At 34.6% G+C, this 14435-nt stretch overlaps 1 protein-coding gene across 3 annotated transcripts in view; it reads right to left on the bottom strand.

Annotated features, from left to right (window-relative positions):
• LOC109227114 (B3 domain-containing protein At1g49475-like) overlaps positions 1-3136 on the bottom strand; it is a 5497-nt gene extending 2361 nt beyond the window's left edge. For 2 of the 3 annotated variants that reach the window (XM_019392139.1, XM_019392138.1), the window contains exons 1-2: positions 2772-3136; positions 492-681 (exon numbers count right to left, since the gene is read on the bottom strand). Coding sequence is in view for 1 of the 3 variants with exons in the window: in XM_019392137.1 (XP_019247682.1) it covers positions 492-681; positions 2772-2776 (195 nt within the window). In the remaining 2 variants the exon portion in view is untranslated. The remainder of the gene's footprint in view (positions 1-491; positions 682-2771) is intronic. The other variant, XM_019392137.1, reaches the window with a different exon arrangement.

The following is a 14435-nucleotide window of genomic DNA, read 5'->3' on the forward strand; positions in this document are numbered from 1 at the left end:
CCCCCCTCTTGTTATTCATAACAAATTCATAATCAAAAGAAAGCTCCTTACCACATCTCCCTCTAATGCCATTTGAAATCACATTTTTCACTCCCTAAGTTCGGTGTCATTTCATTACAGAAAATGACAGCACCAGAAAAGTAGACACACTCCAGTAGTACAACTGTAAACCAATGTATTGGTCCTATTTAAGTTTCCGAAAATAAAGTTGGAATTCAAATGGATCATAAAATTACAGGAGAAAAAGCGGACAATTCCCACCACCTTCCATACTATCAACATTGCTTTAGACGAAATACTCCTACTTATGACAAGAAACTATTTGTTACAAACCAAAAGGGGAATTCAAAAACTTAAAAATCTACACAAACTTAAAAAAGAGAAAACACTACCAAAGAACAAATGAAGAGAACAAAAGCCATACAACTAGAAACAGAAACAAAAGATATAAGATGAAAATGCCGCATCATAAACCAATTTCCAGAACTTACTAATTTAGAGGCATGGGGAGATAGGATAACTTTGAAGAACTGAGGTGGTGTCTCCGGGCTATCTACCGGTTTTGGTTCCTCTGGCAGGCGTCTCTCTACCTTCTCTGCGGTCCGCTCTTCGTGTGGTAAGGTAATGTTAAAGTTTTGATTATTGAGACTGCAGCGAGAAAAATCAATCCCCTCATCTGGACTGCATTAAAGATGTGACAATAGATTTACCGATATTAATCTTTGAAACATGTAGACAATGATATTAAAGCTCAATCCTAAGTGGAGTCTTTTATTTTTGCTAGAAAAACTAAAACAATGAATATACAATCCACTTGAGAATATTTATTCCTTTTAATTCGCTTTCCATTATTCCTTTTCTTCCTTTTTTTAATAACTGATCAATCACAGGCAGGGCCAGCTCCGATGTTATGGAAGGTAAGGCTTGTGCCTTAGGCCCCCAAATTTAGGGGCCCCATTTTCTAAAATAATAGGTTTATAGGTATTTAAAAAATATATTTAGTACTTTTAATATAAAAGTAGAGTTTTTAATATAAAAAGAAAGAATTTTTTTAGATATATAAATAAAGTAATAACTTAACTTACTTAAAAATGGATAGATGAATAGCTTTCCTAACATTTCAATTTGTCACTTTTTACTCCTTCATCAGATAACGTGTAAAAAAGTTTCTCTCTTCCTTAATTTCTCCAAGTCAATCTTTCTTATTTCCAATCTCTTCATATTTCAGAAACCCCTACATATTTTCTGTCTTTCTCTTTGATATTCTTACTTGCCTTCTTTCTCCAAGATTTCATTAGTTCAAGTGTTCAACAATAATTTTAAGCTTCCAATAGTTCTATACTTCTATTGCTCTATAAAATCTTATCTAAGATCAACAATTTCTCAAGAAAGATTAAATGATGAATTGGCTATTGAAAAGGAATTATTAAAAAAAATCCATTATAAAAAAGATTATTAACAATTTTGTATCTTAAAAAGTTAGAAGAATAGACTTCAAATAAAAACAATCTTATAACTTCTTTATAAAAATTTAGGCCTCATATTAAACTTTGGCTCTAGGCCCCGCATGTTCTTGAGCCGGATCTTATCCCAGGGCCAGCTGCAAAAAGTTGTGAAAATGGACCCCCCCCCCCCACACCACCACCACCACCACCACCACCACCTTAAAGACCAGGCTTTTGTCTGTGGCAGGTACGAACCCACAACGTGCGCCTAACACGCATTACACACTGGGTTCAATAATTCGCTCCGTTTTATTTCCATTATTCCTTTTTGTCATATTTTTTAACTAACTGAGAAATCCCTTGGGATAGTGGGGAACAATCAAAACTTAGCAATTTTTAGATAAAATTAGTTAATGAACAAAATCACAAAACACACGATAAGAAACAAAAAGGAAGAACAAGATGAAGAAACGGAACATGCCACGGGAAGCCCGTTATAAGTGGAGAAGGTCAGAGGCGTTGACTCATTATCCATTAACAGCTTGTTTGGATGGTTGTTCCCCATTGTATCGTATTGTATTATTATTCCAAAAACAATGTTTGTTTTGATTGTTCCATTAAAATTGGTTGTATTGTATTGTTAAATCCATTGTTACGGAACAATGAAAAGTCCCATTTTTTTTAAACAACCGATTTGGTGTGGTGGTATTGTTTCCTAATATTCTTTCCAATTATGCCCTAACTTATTACTCCACAATTCTATTTTACCCTTTACCTTTTTTTCTATTTTAACTCCAAATCTTCAACCTATAACCTACTTCGTATTTTTCCAAAACTTTTGCCACCAACGTTAAAGGCCGCCTTCTCTTTTATTTTTTCTCCTAATTTGCTTTTAACTTAATTCTAATTAGTTGTGCTCCTTTGTTTTGCCTTCTTCTGTCTCGCTCCTTTGTTCTGCTTTTTTAAGGTGGTTTGCCTTCTTCTGTTTTGCTTTTTAAAATTATTTTTATGCATATTTTTTGATAAATTTAATATTTAAACAGTTGAGGGTATTTTAGTAAACTTATAAGTTAGAGTACAATACGATACAATCAAACCAAACAGCAAAATATTATTTAACAATAACAAACAATACAATCTATCCAATACATTATCTTCATAAAACGATACGATACAATACCATACAATACAATACAATACATTATAAAACGACGGGAACAATGATCCAAACAAAGTGTAACACCATTAACATAAAAAATTCCTACCCTAACACACAAATTCCTCTAATTCAGCAATACATAGATTTAAAGCAAATCTAGCATTTACCTCATTGGCCGAAATCTGCTTGTGACCAAAATACTCAATAAATCAGCTCCTTTACTAACTGATACTTCAATTGGTTAGAGTGGACAAGACTCACTGTTCCACTAACGGGTCAAAATAGAAACCCGAATCAGAGCTGACAGCCAATGCAAATCGAAAAATAGATTCTAGAGATTTGAGTGCGGGATTTTCGAAGGGACTTATAGGACCGAATACACAGACCCGTTTTAGGACCCGAACTTGACTGAGTTTTAGGGTTTAAGGGGAATTTCTCCCAATTTCTACGGTTCTTTTTAGGTTGGTTAGATTTGGGTTATTTTGTGGGCAGTTTTTTCTCGACTAAAGTTTAGGGGAAAAGTGTCAAATTTGCCACTCTATTTTTCAAAATTGAGCACTTTTGTCTGCAAATTTTTTTGTCTACTCTTACGCGGCTTTAAAGAAATACTAGTATAGTACCCACGCGATGCGCGAAAAATACGAAGAAAAAAATATAATAAATTATTAACTTAGTTGCTTAACCACCTCATATATTTATAACTTGATCAATCGTAAAATTTAAACCATTTGATCGATTCCTCATTAATCTTTAAATCCTCATTAATATAGATTCCTCATTAATTTTTGATTGGAAAAGAGGCAAAACAATTGTAAAGTATTACTATACATCAGAATTACATATAACCAAGCAAAGAGCGTAAAGTAATGTGTGTATTCATGTTATTCCTCTTCTAAGACATTGGATATGTCATTAAAGTTGCATTATTTGAAGGAATAAGTTTGCGTTATTCCATTATGTTATTTATCTTATCTAATGCTCTTAAGAAAAAAAAAATAATTAAATGACAGGTAATGTTGCAAAGAAATAAAAAACTTTCATTAATTAAATAAATTACAGGTAGTCATAGAGACGGTTCTCCCACTCTGCTTCAAATTTAAGGACATAAACCCAAAAAGATTCACTTGGCCACACCTCGTGATAAATGTCAGTTAAAATACTACCTAAAAGTTGTCCAAGTGAATCTACTAAAATTGATAATGCTTCCCAATCATATAGTATAATTTTGTCTATAGCATCTATAAGTGCATCTCTCATATAGTATGATATAATCATATAACAATTTCGAGGAGAAAAACAAATCTATGTATAATGAAATAACAATTCCGAAAACCAAACCGAATTAGCAAGGTAACAACATAGTTAAAATACCTTTTCATCTTGTAGAACCAATTCAATCGAGAATATAGTGCCTGGATTAAAACGATTCGGTACTTCCCACAAACGGACAACACGAACTTTTAACTTCCATTGCATCTACGAAATTGTTATATCCTTGATGAAATCAATGTGAGTAGCCATCTTTTGCATAGGACGTAAGTTTTCTTGAAATCTTTATAGAAGAAGGAACATTAGGATTGAAGATCGTGTAGTTGTGGAAGAAATATATATTTCCACTTTTGAATAGTTGCTACCCAGTATACAAAATCGTGGGTTACACAGTTGAAGCAATCAAAATCGTGGGAAAGTCAGTTGAAGCTATCGTGCTTTTGCAGAAAAAATTTAGGGTAAGTTGAAGAGAAGATCGAACGGTTTTGAAGGGAAGGGTTTTGAAGGCTATTCCTATATTTGAGTAAGCCGTCAAATTTTAAGAAATAAAATAATTTAATCATTTAAAGAAATTAAAAAATCAAAAAATTAAGGAGAAGTTGGAACGGTAGTTTAAAAGTCACGGTTAGGAAGGGTTTTGAACGGTTTTGATTTTTAATAAAAAAAATTCTATTCTTCCTAATAAAAATAAAATTATAATTTCTTTTTCTACTTCCTAAAAATTTGGAACAATGTCTTAATGTTCCACGTGTCTTTTTCTGATTTTGACATTTGGTTTCACGAGGGTCTTTTGTCTTCTGCTTTTAATTATAGATAGATTATTTTTACCCTTGACCCATACTAGAGCTTTTTATCTAATTGTAATTTTAAATTATAATTAAAGTTACGGGATAATTTGATATATATACTTTTTAAATATGGACAATTGAAGTCTATCCATTTTATATCATATAATAGTACAAGCTAGTCAGTTTTCGGACTGGTAATTGAAAAATAGCCAGCGTTTGCAAAGTCATTGAAAAATAACCATTATTTTGCTGCAACACGGAAAGTTCTAGCATAATATACTGGAGACAGGAGCACATGTGTATAACTTTCAGCATATTATGTTGGAACTCCAGCACACGGAAAGTTCCAGCATAATATAATGGAGATTGGAGCACCTGTGTATGAACTTTGAGCATATTATGTTGGAACTCCAGCACACGGAAAGTTCCAGCATAATATATTGGAGATTTGAGCACTTGTGTATGAACTTCCATCATATTATGTTGGAACTCCAGCATACGAAAAGTTCTAGCATAATATACTAGAGATTGGAGCATCTGTGTATGGACTTCCAGCATATTATGTTGGAACTCCAGCATGTTATGCTAGAAGTTCACATGTAAAAAATTCGAACTCCAGCATATTATAGCTATTATGCCGGAATATTTTACGGATTTTGAACAGTATTTTTGTTCAGATTTATCTTTTACATAAAAAGTGGCTAAATTTCGATTACTTCTGAAATTGTGGCTATTTTTCAATTACCACTTATAAATCTGGCTATTTTTGAATTCTCCTATTTTATGTTGGAGTATAGTACAAGTGGAGCTATCAAAATGGACTAACTCAAATCAGCTCATCCTAGATCTTATGGGCCATGATTTGATGGGCTAGAACGGGTCGGTCCCACTTTCAAAAAGAGTCTTAAATTAGTCGGCCCAACCTAGTCCAAAGTGAGCCCAACCTAGTCCTCATAGAGTCACGGGTTAGAAGGGGTTAGTCCATCTTTTTCATTCCTTTTTTTTAATAAGGAATTTTACAATCTAACTTCAAACCTAAAATTTTGTAAATTTATTAATATTTCTAACATATATGATGACATGTAAGTAAGTCAAAATTGTAAAAGCATAAATTTTTACAAGTCAATATTGCAGGCATCTAAATTTTATTGGATTTAAATCTATAAAATTATTTAGACTATATTTTTAAATTCAAGATATACTTGTTCAAATAAATTTATTGGGCTAATATAATTGGATTGTAAGTCCAATATATATGGATTAAATAAATAAGTCTTAATCCATTAGGCTAGTCTATTTAATTAGGCTAAAGTGATGAGCCCACTTCATTAAGCCCAAGATGTCAGTCTTCCTAGAGGCCCAGTTTGGTGCAACATGTCATATGACGTGGCACGTCAAGTCAAGCTGAAGAGCCAATAGGATCATGCCACGTGTCAAAATGACAAGGCATGCCAAGTCACATTAAAAGGCTAATGAAATCGCGCCACGTGTGCAAGTGACATGTTTTGGCCAATCAAGTGCGGCCTTGTCACACTTTGATTTAATTGGTCGGAAAGAGTTTGTTCTTATCATAACTCTTCCCTCCTACAACTATAAATAGGGATCTTCATAACTCAAAAAAGACACCAGAAGTTATAACAAAAATCAAGAAAGAGCTCATGGATCAAACAAGGGGATTCCTCCATAATTTTCAAGCTTCAAGCAATCCAGTTCAAGTTCAAGCTCAAGAACGAAGAACAAATCAAGTTCAAGCTCAAGAACGAAGAACAAATCAAGGTTCAAGAAATACGATTTCAAATCAAAGTTCGTACTAGTCGAATTCAAGATCATCATTCGTGGCAACAACTACATATTCAAGATCAAGCTCGAAGGACCTTGAATTTATTTACTACTGAAAAGAAGAATCAAAGGATTTATAGAGATTGTACACTCAAATATTCGAAATCAAATACTACAATTGTTGCGATATTTTCCGATCTTGATTTTATTTTCTCGACGCAGTTTATTGTCTACAAATTCTATCACGCCTGATGATAGGCTATAATTACGTATTTTAGTCGATTATTACATTCCAATTTACTGCACTTTAATTGAGTTTGAGCTTTAATCGCTAGTGTTTTGCACTAATGGTGTGTTTTATGCCTTGTAGGAGTGATTTCGAGCTATGTAAATGTTATGGAATGAATTCAAGCAATTTGGAGCTTTGAAGTCTAAGTAAAAGCCTAAGGAATTAAGACGGGATCGAGTTCGGGGATCAAGGGATGATAGTTTATAACGAAAAAAAGAATCGAGGAAGCATAATGCGCAGTGTTAGTAAAATACACATAACTTTTCGCTCAGAACTCCATTTGGGCCCCACAATTTATAGTTGGAAAGCTAACTCAAAGAGATACAACTTTCATGTTTTACGTCTTTTAAAATTCCCAACAGAACAGGGTGAAAAGTGCGCGTCAAGTGCACGGCCGCGCTCGTTAGGCAGAATCAAAGTGGATATACGCGGTCCAACCGCGGCCGCGCACGTCCTTTCCGGTAAAAGTGTCCTTTTTCGCGTAGGAGAAGGTGTAATTGTTCGTGCCCAACCTACTTGGTATATATACATGAAAAAACGGTATTTTGAGGACCTTTTGACATACTTTTGACATAATTTAGACATAAGGAGGCTAAGGAGACGAGAGATTCGACCTAAGGAGGCTAGAACACTCTAGGAGCAAGGCGGGGGATTCTTCTACGAGTTTTTCACTTCTTTCTTCCTATTTTTATTATTGGTTATGAATTCTAGTATTGTAGTTTTACATACTATTATGAATAGCTAATTTGTTATCTAGGGTTTTGATGGAACCTATTGAAGGATGATTTTCTTGTTATGCTAATATAGATTTCCTTTCTCTATTTGTTCAACTACGTTATTATTGTGGTTGGTTGAAGAGCTCTCAATCGACTGTGCCTATTTAGTGTGTATTACACGGGAGAGAGTGCATATTTAGGTAGTTGTTGAACAACATCACTCCTAACGTATATGAGGGATCAATACGGAAGGTTTAAAGGTGGGATTAGGGATAAGGAAACCTTGGGTGCGATCCGAGTGAGCCGTACTTAATGTCAGCTAGCGTAATTCGGGAGAATATGTCTGGTAAATTGTGATAATTACTCGGGAGAGAGTTACGACAGTCAGAGCGCTCATGATCGGTAGAGAATACTTAGGCGAATTTATAGAAAACGTAGTGGGAAGGATTCCGACAATAGGGGAAATCATAACTCTAGACCTCCTTAATCTTGTCTCCAACCCCTAGTATCTTTAGTTGATAATTTACTATTTTAATTTGTTAGTTAATTAGTTAAACACAAAAATATTAATATCTATAAGTTAGGAATTATTCAAGCTTGTCTTCTTAGCAATATTGAAAAGATGTAGCTAAGCCTTAGTTCTTTGTGGGATTCGACTCCGGACTTGTAAACCGGATTATATTTGCACGACCCCTTAGTCCTTTTTATAAGGCATAGTTGGGCGTGATCAACGCCTAGTGGCACAATCTGTATCTCTCATCTCACGTGATCAACGCCTAGTGGCACAATCTGTATCTCTCATCTCAACTTTTCAATCACCAAATTTCAAGAACATTAAAATGGCTTCAAAGAAATTCAACTCCAGTTCAACTTCCACCAAGGCTGCTAATTCCAGGTTCTATGCTGATGTGGCAAGCATCCTCGATGTTACTTTTGGAAGCTTTGGACCAGTTACGAGGAGCAAAGCAAGCTCGTTAGGACAACAAGAACCCCAAGTGCATATAAATTTTATTAGTTTAAATCCGTTAAATTATTTAGACTATATTTTTAAATTCAAGATGTTGCGGCCAAACGCACACGCAAGTATACGCGGTCGTCAAGTAATAAAGTGACTAAAAGTCAGATGTCGAACCCACGAGGACTTGTAATTAACTATTAACTAAATTAGACTATCCTAATTATCTAAACAAGGATTAAACCCAAAAGTAGTGATGCTAAAGTAATTAAACTAAAAAAAATAACTAATGAACTTTAAACAGAGGAAGATCAGATTTTTATATTATCAATGTGATGAAAACGATCTAGGGTTATGGACTATCTAACATTCCTATTGTATTATTCAATTGAATTGACTAACTAATTTATCTAGTTTATTGGTTAACAGGGTTAATATTGCTCATAAGAGTCTGTCGAGTTCTTACTCGCCTATTCAAGCTAAGCTAACGCATATGTGTCTTTGGAGTTAGAATCAACCAGAACGCATTTATATTTCCTGTACATCAACCAAGCAAGGCAATTAGGTATATGTCTATCCTAACAGCGAATCCGTTTCTCGATGCCCTGGTTCAAGAATTTGCTCTACTCAATCTTATGTGCAATCTAGAATTTTCACTTTCGAGTTCAATTAGATTCGTAAATAATATTTGATGATCAATCAATTAAATAATTAAGTGCAGGATTGAATAAATAAATCATTATGAAAAATCAAGAAAGCAAAATCAATATCCGAATAAAAATAGTCATGAAAGAACCACAACCCTAGAACGTGAAATTTAGCTCCACATAGACATGGTAGCCAAACAACAAATCATGCAAAGAAACATAAAAATTACTATATTTGGTGGAAGAAAAGATGAAACCCGGCCTCCACGGCGGCTATGTGCTTGTGTTTTCCTCTCAAAAAATGCCCTCCCTCCTCAAAATAGGTTTAGGTTTTTATATGAGTTGGGGACGTCTTGGGGTCGAAATAACCGAGTCCCGATTGAATTAGGCCATGTTCACATTTTGAGCGTCCAGGGCAGCGTGGGGCGCTAGTCCTGGCGCTCAACTTTTTAGCATTCTATATTGAGCACCCACAGATAGCGTCCCACGCTGCCTGTGGCCCTCAAATGTGCACTTTTGCCTTTTCTTCCCATTTTCGCTCCAATTCGCGTGCTTTCATCCCAAATCGCATCCGAAAAATTCCTACACATAGAAATACCACAAATAGCACAAATCATTATATTATACATCCGAAATCTATGAGACATGAGCACAATGTGAGGCAATATATGTAAACATATGCATACTTTAAGCCAAACATCACAAGATATATTAGTTCAAATAAATTTATTGGGCTAATATAATTGGATTATAAGTCCAACATATATGGATTAAATAAGGAGTTTTGACACAGTTACCCACAAAAATAAAACTGTTTACCCTTGTCTACCCATTTGTTTTTCTACCCATAAACTAATTACATTTTCTACCCATAGTAGTTTTTGTGGGAAATTTTTTCTTTATTCTCCAATTCTTTTTTGTTTCTATGCTTCTTTTCTTTCTTTCTTTTTTTATTTCTTTTTTCTTTTCTCCTTTTCTTTTTTCTCGGTTTCTTCTTATTTTTTTCTTTTTTCCTTTTTCTAATTTCATTTAACTTCTTTTTTTATATTCTTTTTCTCTTCATAATCTAATTTCATTTACTGTTTTCACTATTTTTATTATTCTTTTTTTATACTATTACAAAGAAAAATAAAATTGTGTACCAATTAAATGTAGCTAATACAACCAAAAAATATTAACTAACGTATGATACCAGATTAAATATTATAGCTATACCAACAGGGTATACAATTGTACGCAAAGAGTTAAAAAAAATTTAATTCAATTATTAAACTAAAATAGTATCAGTTGTCAATAAAAATTTTAAAAAATTCTAAAAGGATCTAATTGTAAGAGTATACCGTTACATTATATATCATACTATAATTTTTTTATTTTGCACATTTTTTATTTGCCCCTCACGCTGGGTAAAAGCTTAAAGCAAATTAAAGGGGAAAAGGCAAGTGAATTTACGTGTAATAAGTATACTATTATAGTATATTGTATACTATTACAACATACTATTACAGTATATTGCATATTATTACAGTATACTATAACAATATATTGTATATAATAGTATATTGTTGCAGTATAACTATATATATTGTATACTGTAGCGGTATACTATTAGGTAACTGTGTTCTTCTTCGATTATTACAATATACCATTGCAGTATATTGTAAACTATAATAGTATACTGTTGCAGTATAGCTATATACTCCTACATCATATTGTATACCGCAGCGGTATACTGTAGCTGTGTTCTTCTTTGATTTTCAACTGAAAATTTCGATCTCAATCACCTCAAATCAGCTCCAAATGCTATCAAATTTCAGTATGAACTTCCAGAAGGTACTATAAGCAATATTTAACAACACCCTCTTTGAATCAAACAAGAAATCTTCAAAATAAAAATTTTAAATTCAAGGGCCAGGGCAAAAGCAAGAGCTAGGGAAAGAACAATAAAAAAAAAACTGGAGTAGAATTGAAACTAGCCAGAGGTCAACTTCTCAGATAATCAGATCTAATTTCTTTTTGAAGAAGGATATAAGGGAAATAAAAGAGTTTGTCCTAGTCTTCTTCACGGAGGCGAATTTTATCCAAGTCATTGACATCTGGGTGTGTCAAAAGGAAGAGTTTGTGTGCAAGAACTAGCTGGGGTTGTTGTGTTCCTTCTTCCGCATCCATGGATACCTTTTTCTTTGCTATTTCTTGGTTTTTTTGTTTCACTGTATTTCAGATTCTTTCTTGTGGAAGAGTTTATACAAAGTTAATAACCGGGTAAATAGTTTGGGGCGCATGGGTAGGAGTAGTAAATAGTTTGGGCATCGGCATTAAAGGGTAAATAGTTTGGAATTGACGGGTATAAAGTGAAATTTTCTCATTAAATAAATAAGTCTTAACCCATTAGGCTAGCCCATTTAATTAGGCTAAAGTGATGAGCCCACTTCATTAAGCTCAAGATGTCATCTTCCTATAGGCCTAGTTTGGTGCCACGTGTCATATGACGTGGCACGTCAAGTCAAGCAGAAGAGCCAATAGGATCATGCCACAGGTCAAAATGACAAGGCATGCCAAGTCACATTGAAAGGCTAATAAAATCGCGCCACGTGTGCAAGTGACATGTTCTGGCCAATCAAGTGCGGCCTTGTCACGCTTCGATTTGATTGGTCGGAAAGAGTTTGTTCTTATCATAACTCTTCCCTCCTACAACTATAAATAGGGTCTTCATAACTCATAAAAAACACCAGAAGTTATAACAAGAAGCAAGAAAGAGCTCGTAGAACAAACGAGGGAATTTCTCCACAAGTTTCAAGCTTCAAGCAATCAAGTTCAAGTTCAAGAAATCAAGTTCAAGATCAAAAATGAAGAACAAATCAAGTTCAAGCTCAAGAACGAAGAACAAATCAAGGTTCAAGAAATACGATTTCAAATCAAAGTTCGTACTAGTGTAATTCAAGATCATCGTTCGTGGCAACAACTACATATTCAAGATCAAGCTCGAAGGCCCTTGAATTTATTTACTACTGAAAAGAAGAATCAGAGGATTTATAGAGATTATATTGTACACTCAAATATTCGAAATCAAATACTACGATTATTGCGATATTTTTCGATCTTAATTTTATTTTCTCGACGCAATTTATTGTCTACAAATTTGTCAATATTACAATAAAAAAATCATAGTATTAAGGAAAGTCGACTTTATTTGTGAATAGAAAGAATTAACTGTTAATAAAACTGTGAAGCTATTTGCTAATTCCAAGTAATTACTAATCAACAAGAAAAAGACACTTTACAAAAAAATCTTAACTCAAATCATGGACAAATGCAAATCAAAATATACCTACTCAATGGTCACATAAATATAGAATATGATTAACAAGAAAAAAACTGAAGTGTTCCCAATAAACCAATTCGGACTAAAAAAATTTTATTAAAATTTTCTATTTTGATAAAATAAATTTGTTGCTTCAACAAAGTTTCTTACACACTACTAGAAATCCGCTAATTAGCGATCATAAAAAGCGACCAACGTTGGTCTATTTAGGCAAATTACCGACCAAAACGCGTCCAAACAGGCTTTGTCGCTATTTTGGCGGTCGCTTTAGTATACCGAAGGTTGGTCGCAAAGGTAAAATGACCAACTGTACAATTTAAAGCACATACCGACCAACTTTGGTCGGTAGTATATTTTAATAATTTAATTTTACCGACCAAAGTTGGTTGGTGTATTTAAATTACGTTATTTTATTAATTATTTGTCACGACTCCAATCCCGGTCGTGATGGCGCCCAACACTGATGCTAGGCAAGCCCGACCAATTAAATACTCTCAACCCAAATACGTAATCCGTTAACAAATAATACGATTAAAATAGCAAATATCAAGGTTCCAATCCGAATCTAAGTAAAATAGTACGGAAAATAATAACGAATATCCAAACATTCCCCAATAGATCTGGAGTCACGAGTCTAGAGCCTCTAGATGTAATAGAGTAATATATATCCATAGTGATAAAGAAGTCTAGAATATGAAAGAAATAAACGAAATAAAGGGGAGGAGTCGGGTCCTGCGGACGTCAGGCAGCTACCTCGACAACTCCTGAAGATAAAATCCAAGAAGACAGCAAACCGCTCCACTAAGTCTCCGGAGCACCTGAATCTGCACACATGGTGCAGGGAGTAAAGTGAGTACTTCCAACTCAGTGAGTAATAAACATATATAATGGCTGAAAGTAAGAAATTCCGAAATATTACAATATAAAGCTATGATCAGCGATTCAGCACATAAAACGGTGGAACAACAACAATACCAGGACAAGTAAGACAAATAGGTATAAATGCATGAATGCAATGCACATGACCGCTGCGGCGCGCAGCCCGATCCATTTGGGTACCCGCGCTCACTGTGGGGGTTCAGACTCCGGAGGGGCTCCTACAGCCCAAGCGCAATATTATCGTAGCATTCGCTGCAGCGTTGCAGCCCGATCCACACTCAGTCCAGATATATGCATGCAAGCCACTCGGGCACAGTCAAGTTTATCAATTTTCAGTTCTAATTATTAGGGATTATAGAGATAAGTGTTTAAACCTTTATTTATTTACTAAACATTTCGAGGCAGTGTCTAACTCAGGACTGATATCATGAAATATGCTAAGCATCATGGAAGCAGTGATAAGGATCCCTGAAGGATGCACATGATAGGCACAAAGCCCCAAACATATTCATAAAATCCAAGTAGGATGATTACCAAACAATTTCTAGTCAAGCACATAGTACGAACATCAATCGGAACGGACTAGGTCACAATCCCCAGTCACAATCGACCCTGCCCTCGTCATAGAGTACGTGTCTCGCCTCAATATAGCGTCACAATGTGATATACCGGGGTTTCAAACCCTCAGGTCATCATCTACATCTATTACTCACCTCAAGCCGGCCACAAGTCTAGCTCGCTATGCCTTTGCCTTTCGAATCAACCTCTTCGCAGGCCGAATCTGATTAAAACCACAACGAATACATTACAATAGGCTAAAGAAACATAACCCAATCGAAAAGACTTGAAAAACACCAAAATTCACTAAGTTGGCAAAACCCGAGCCCCGGGCCCACTTCTCGAAAAATTACAAAATTTACATCACTGGATTCCTCGTCTCGCCACAGTCTACACATACCAATTTTACCAAAATCGGAGTTCAAATGCCCTTTCAAAATCCGTTTTTACATCACAACTTTTCAAGCCCTAGCTTGACCCGTTTTTTATGAATTTTCCTCAATTTACATGTAATTTCTACCATAAACTCGAATAATTAGGCCAAGAGACTTACATCCAATTGATTCTCAGTCAAAACCCTCGAAATTTCTCGCCCAAAGCTCTCCAAGTCGCTTAAAAATGGTGGAAAC

The sequence above is a fragment of the Nicotiana attenuata genome, chromosome 6 (assembly GCF_001879085.1).
Source record: "Nicotiana attenuata strain UT chromosome 6, NIATTr2, whole genome shotgun sequence".
Lineage (NCBI taxonomy): Eukaryota > Viridiplantae > Streptophyta > Magnoliopsida > Solanales > Solanaceae > Nicotiana > Nicotiana attenuata.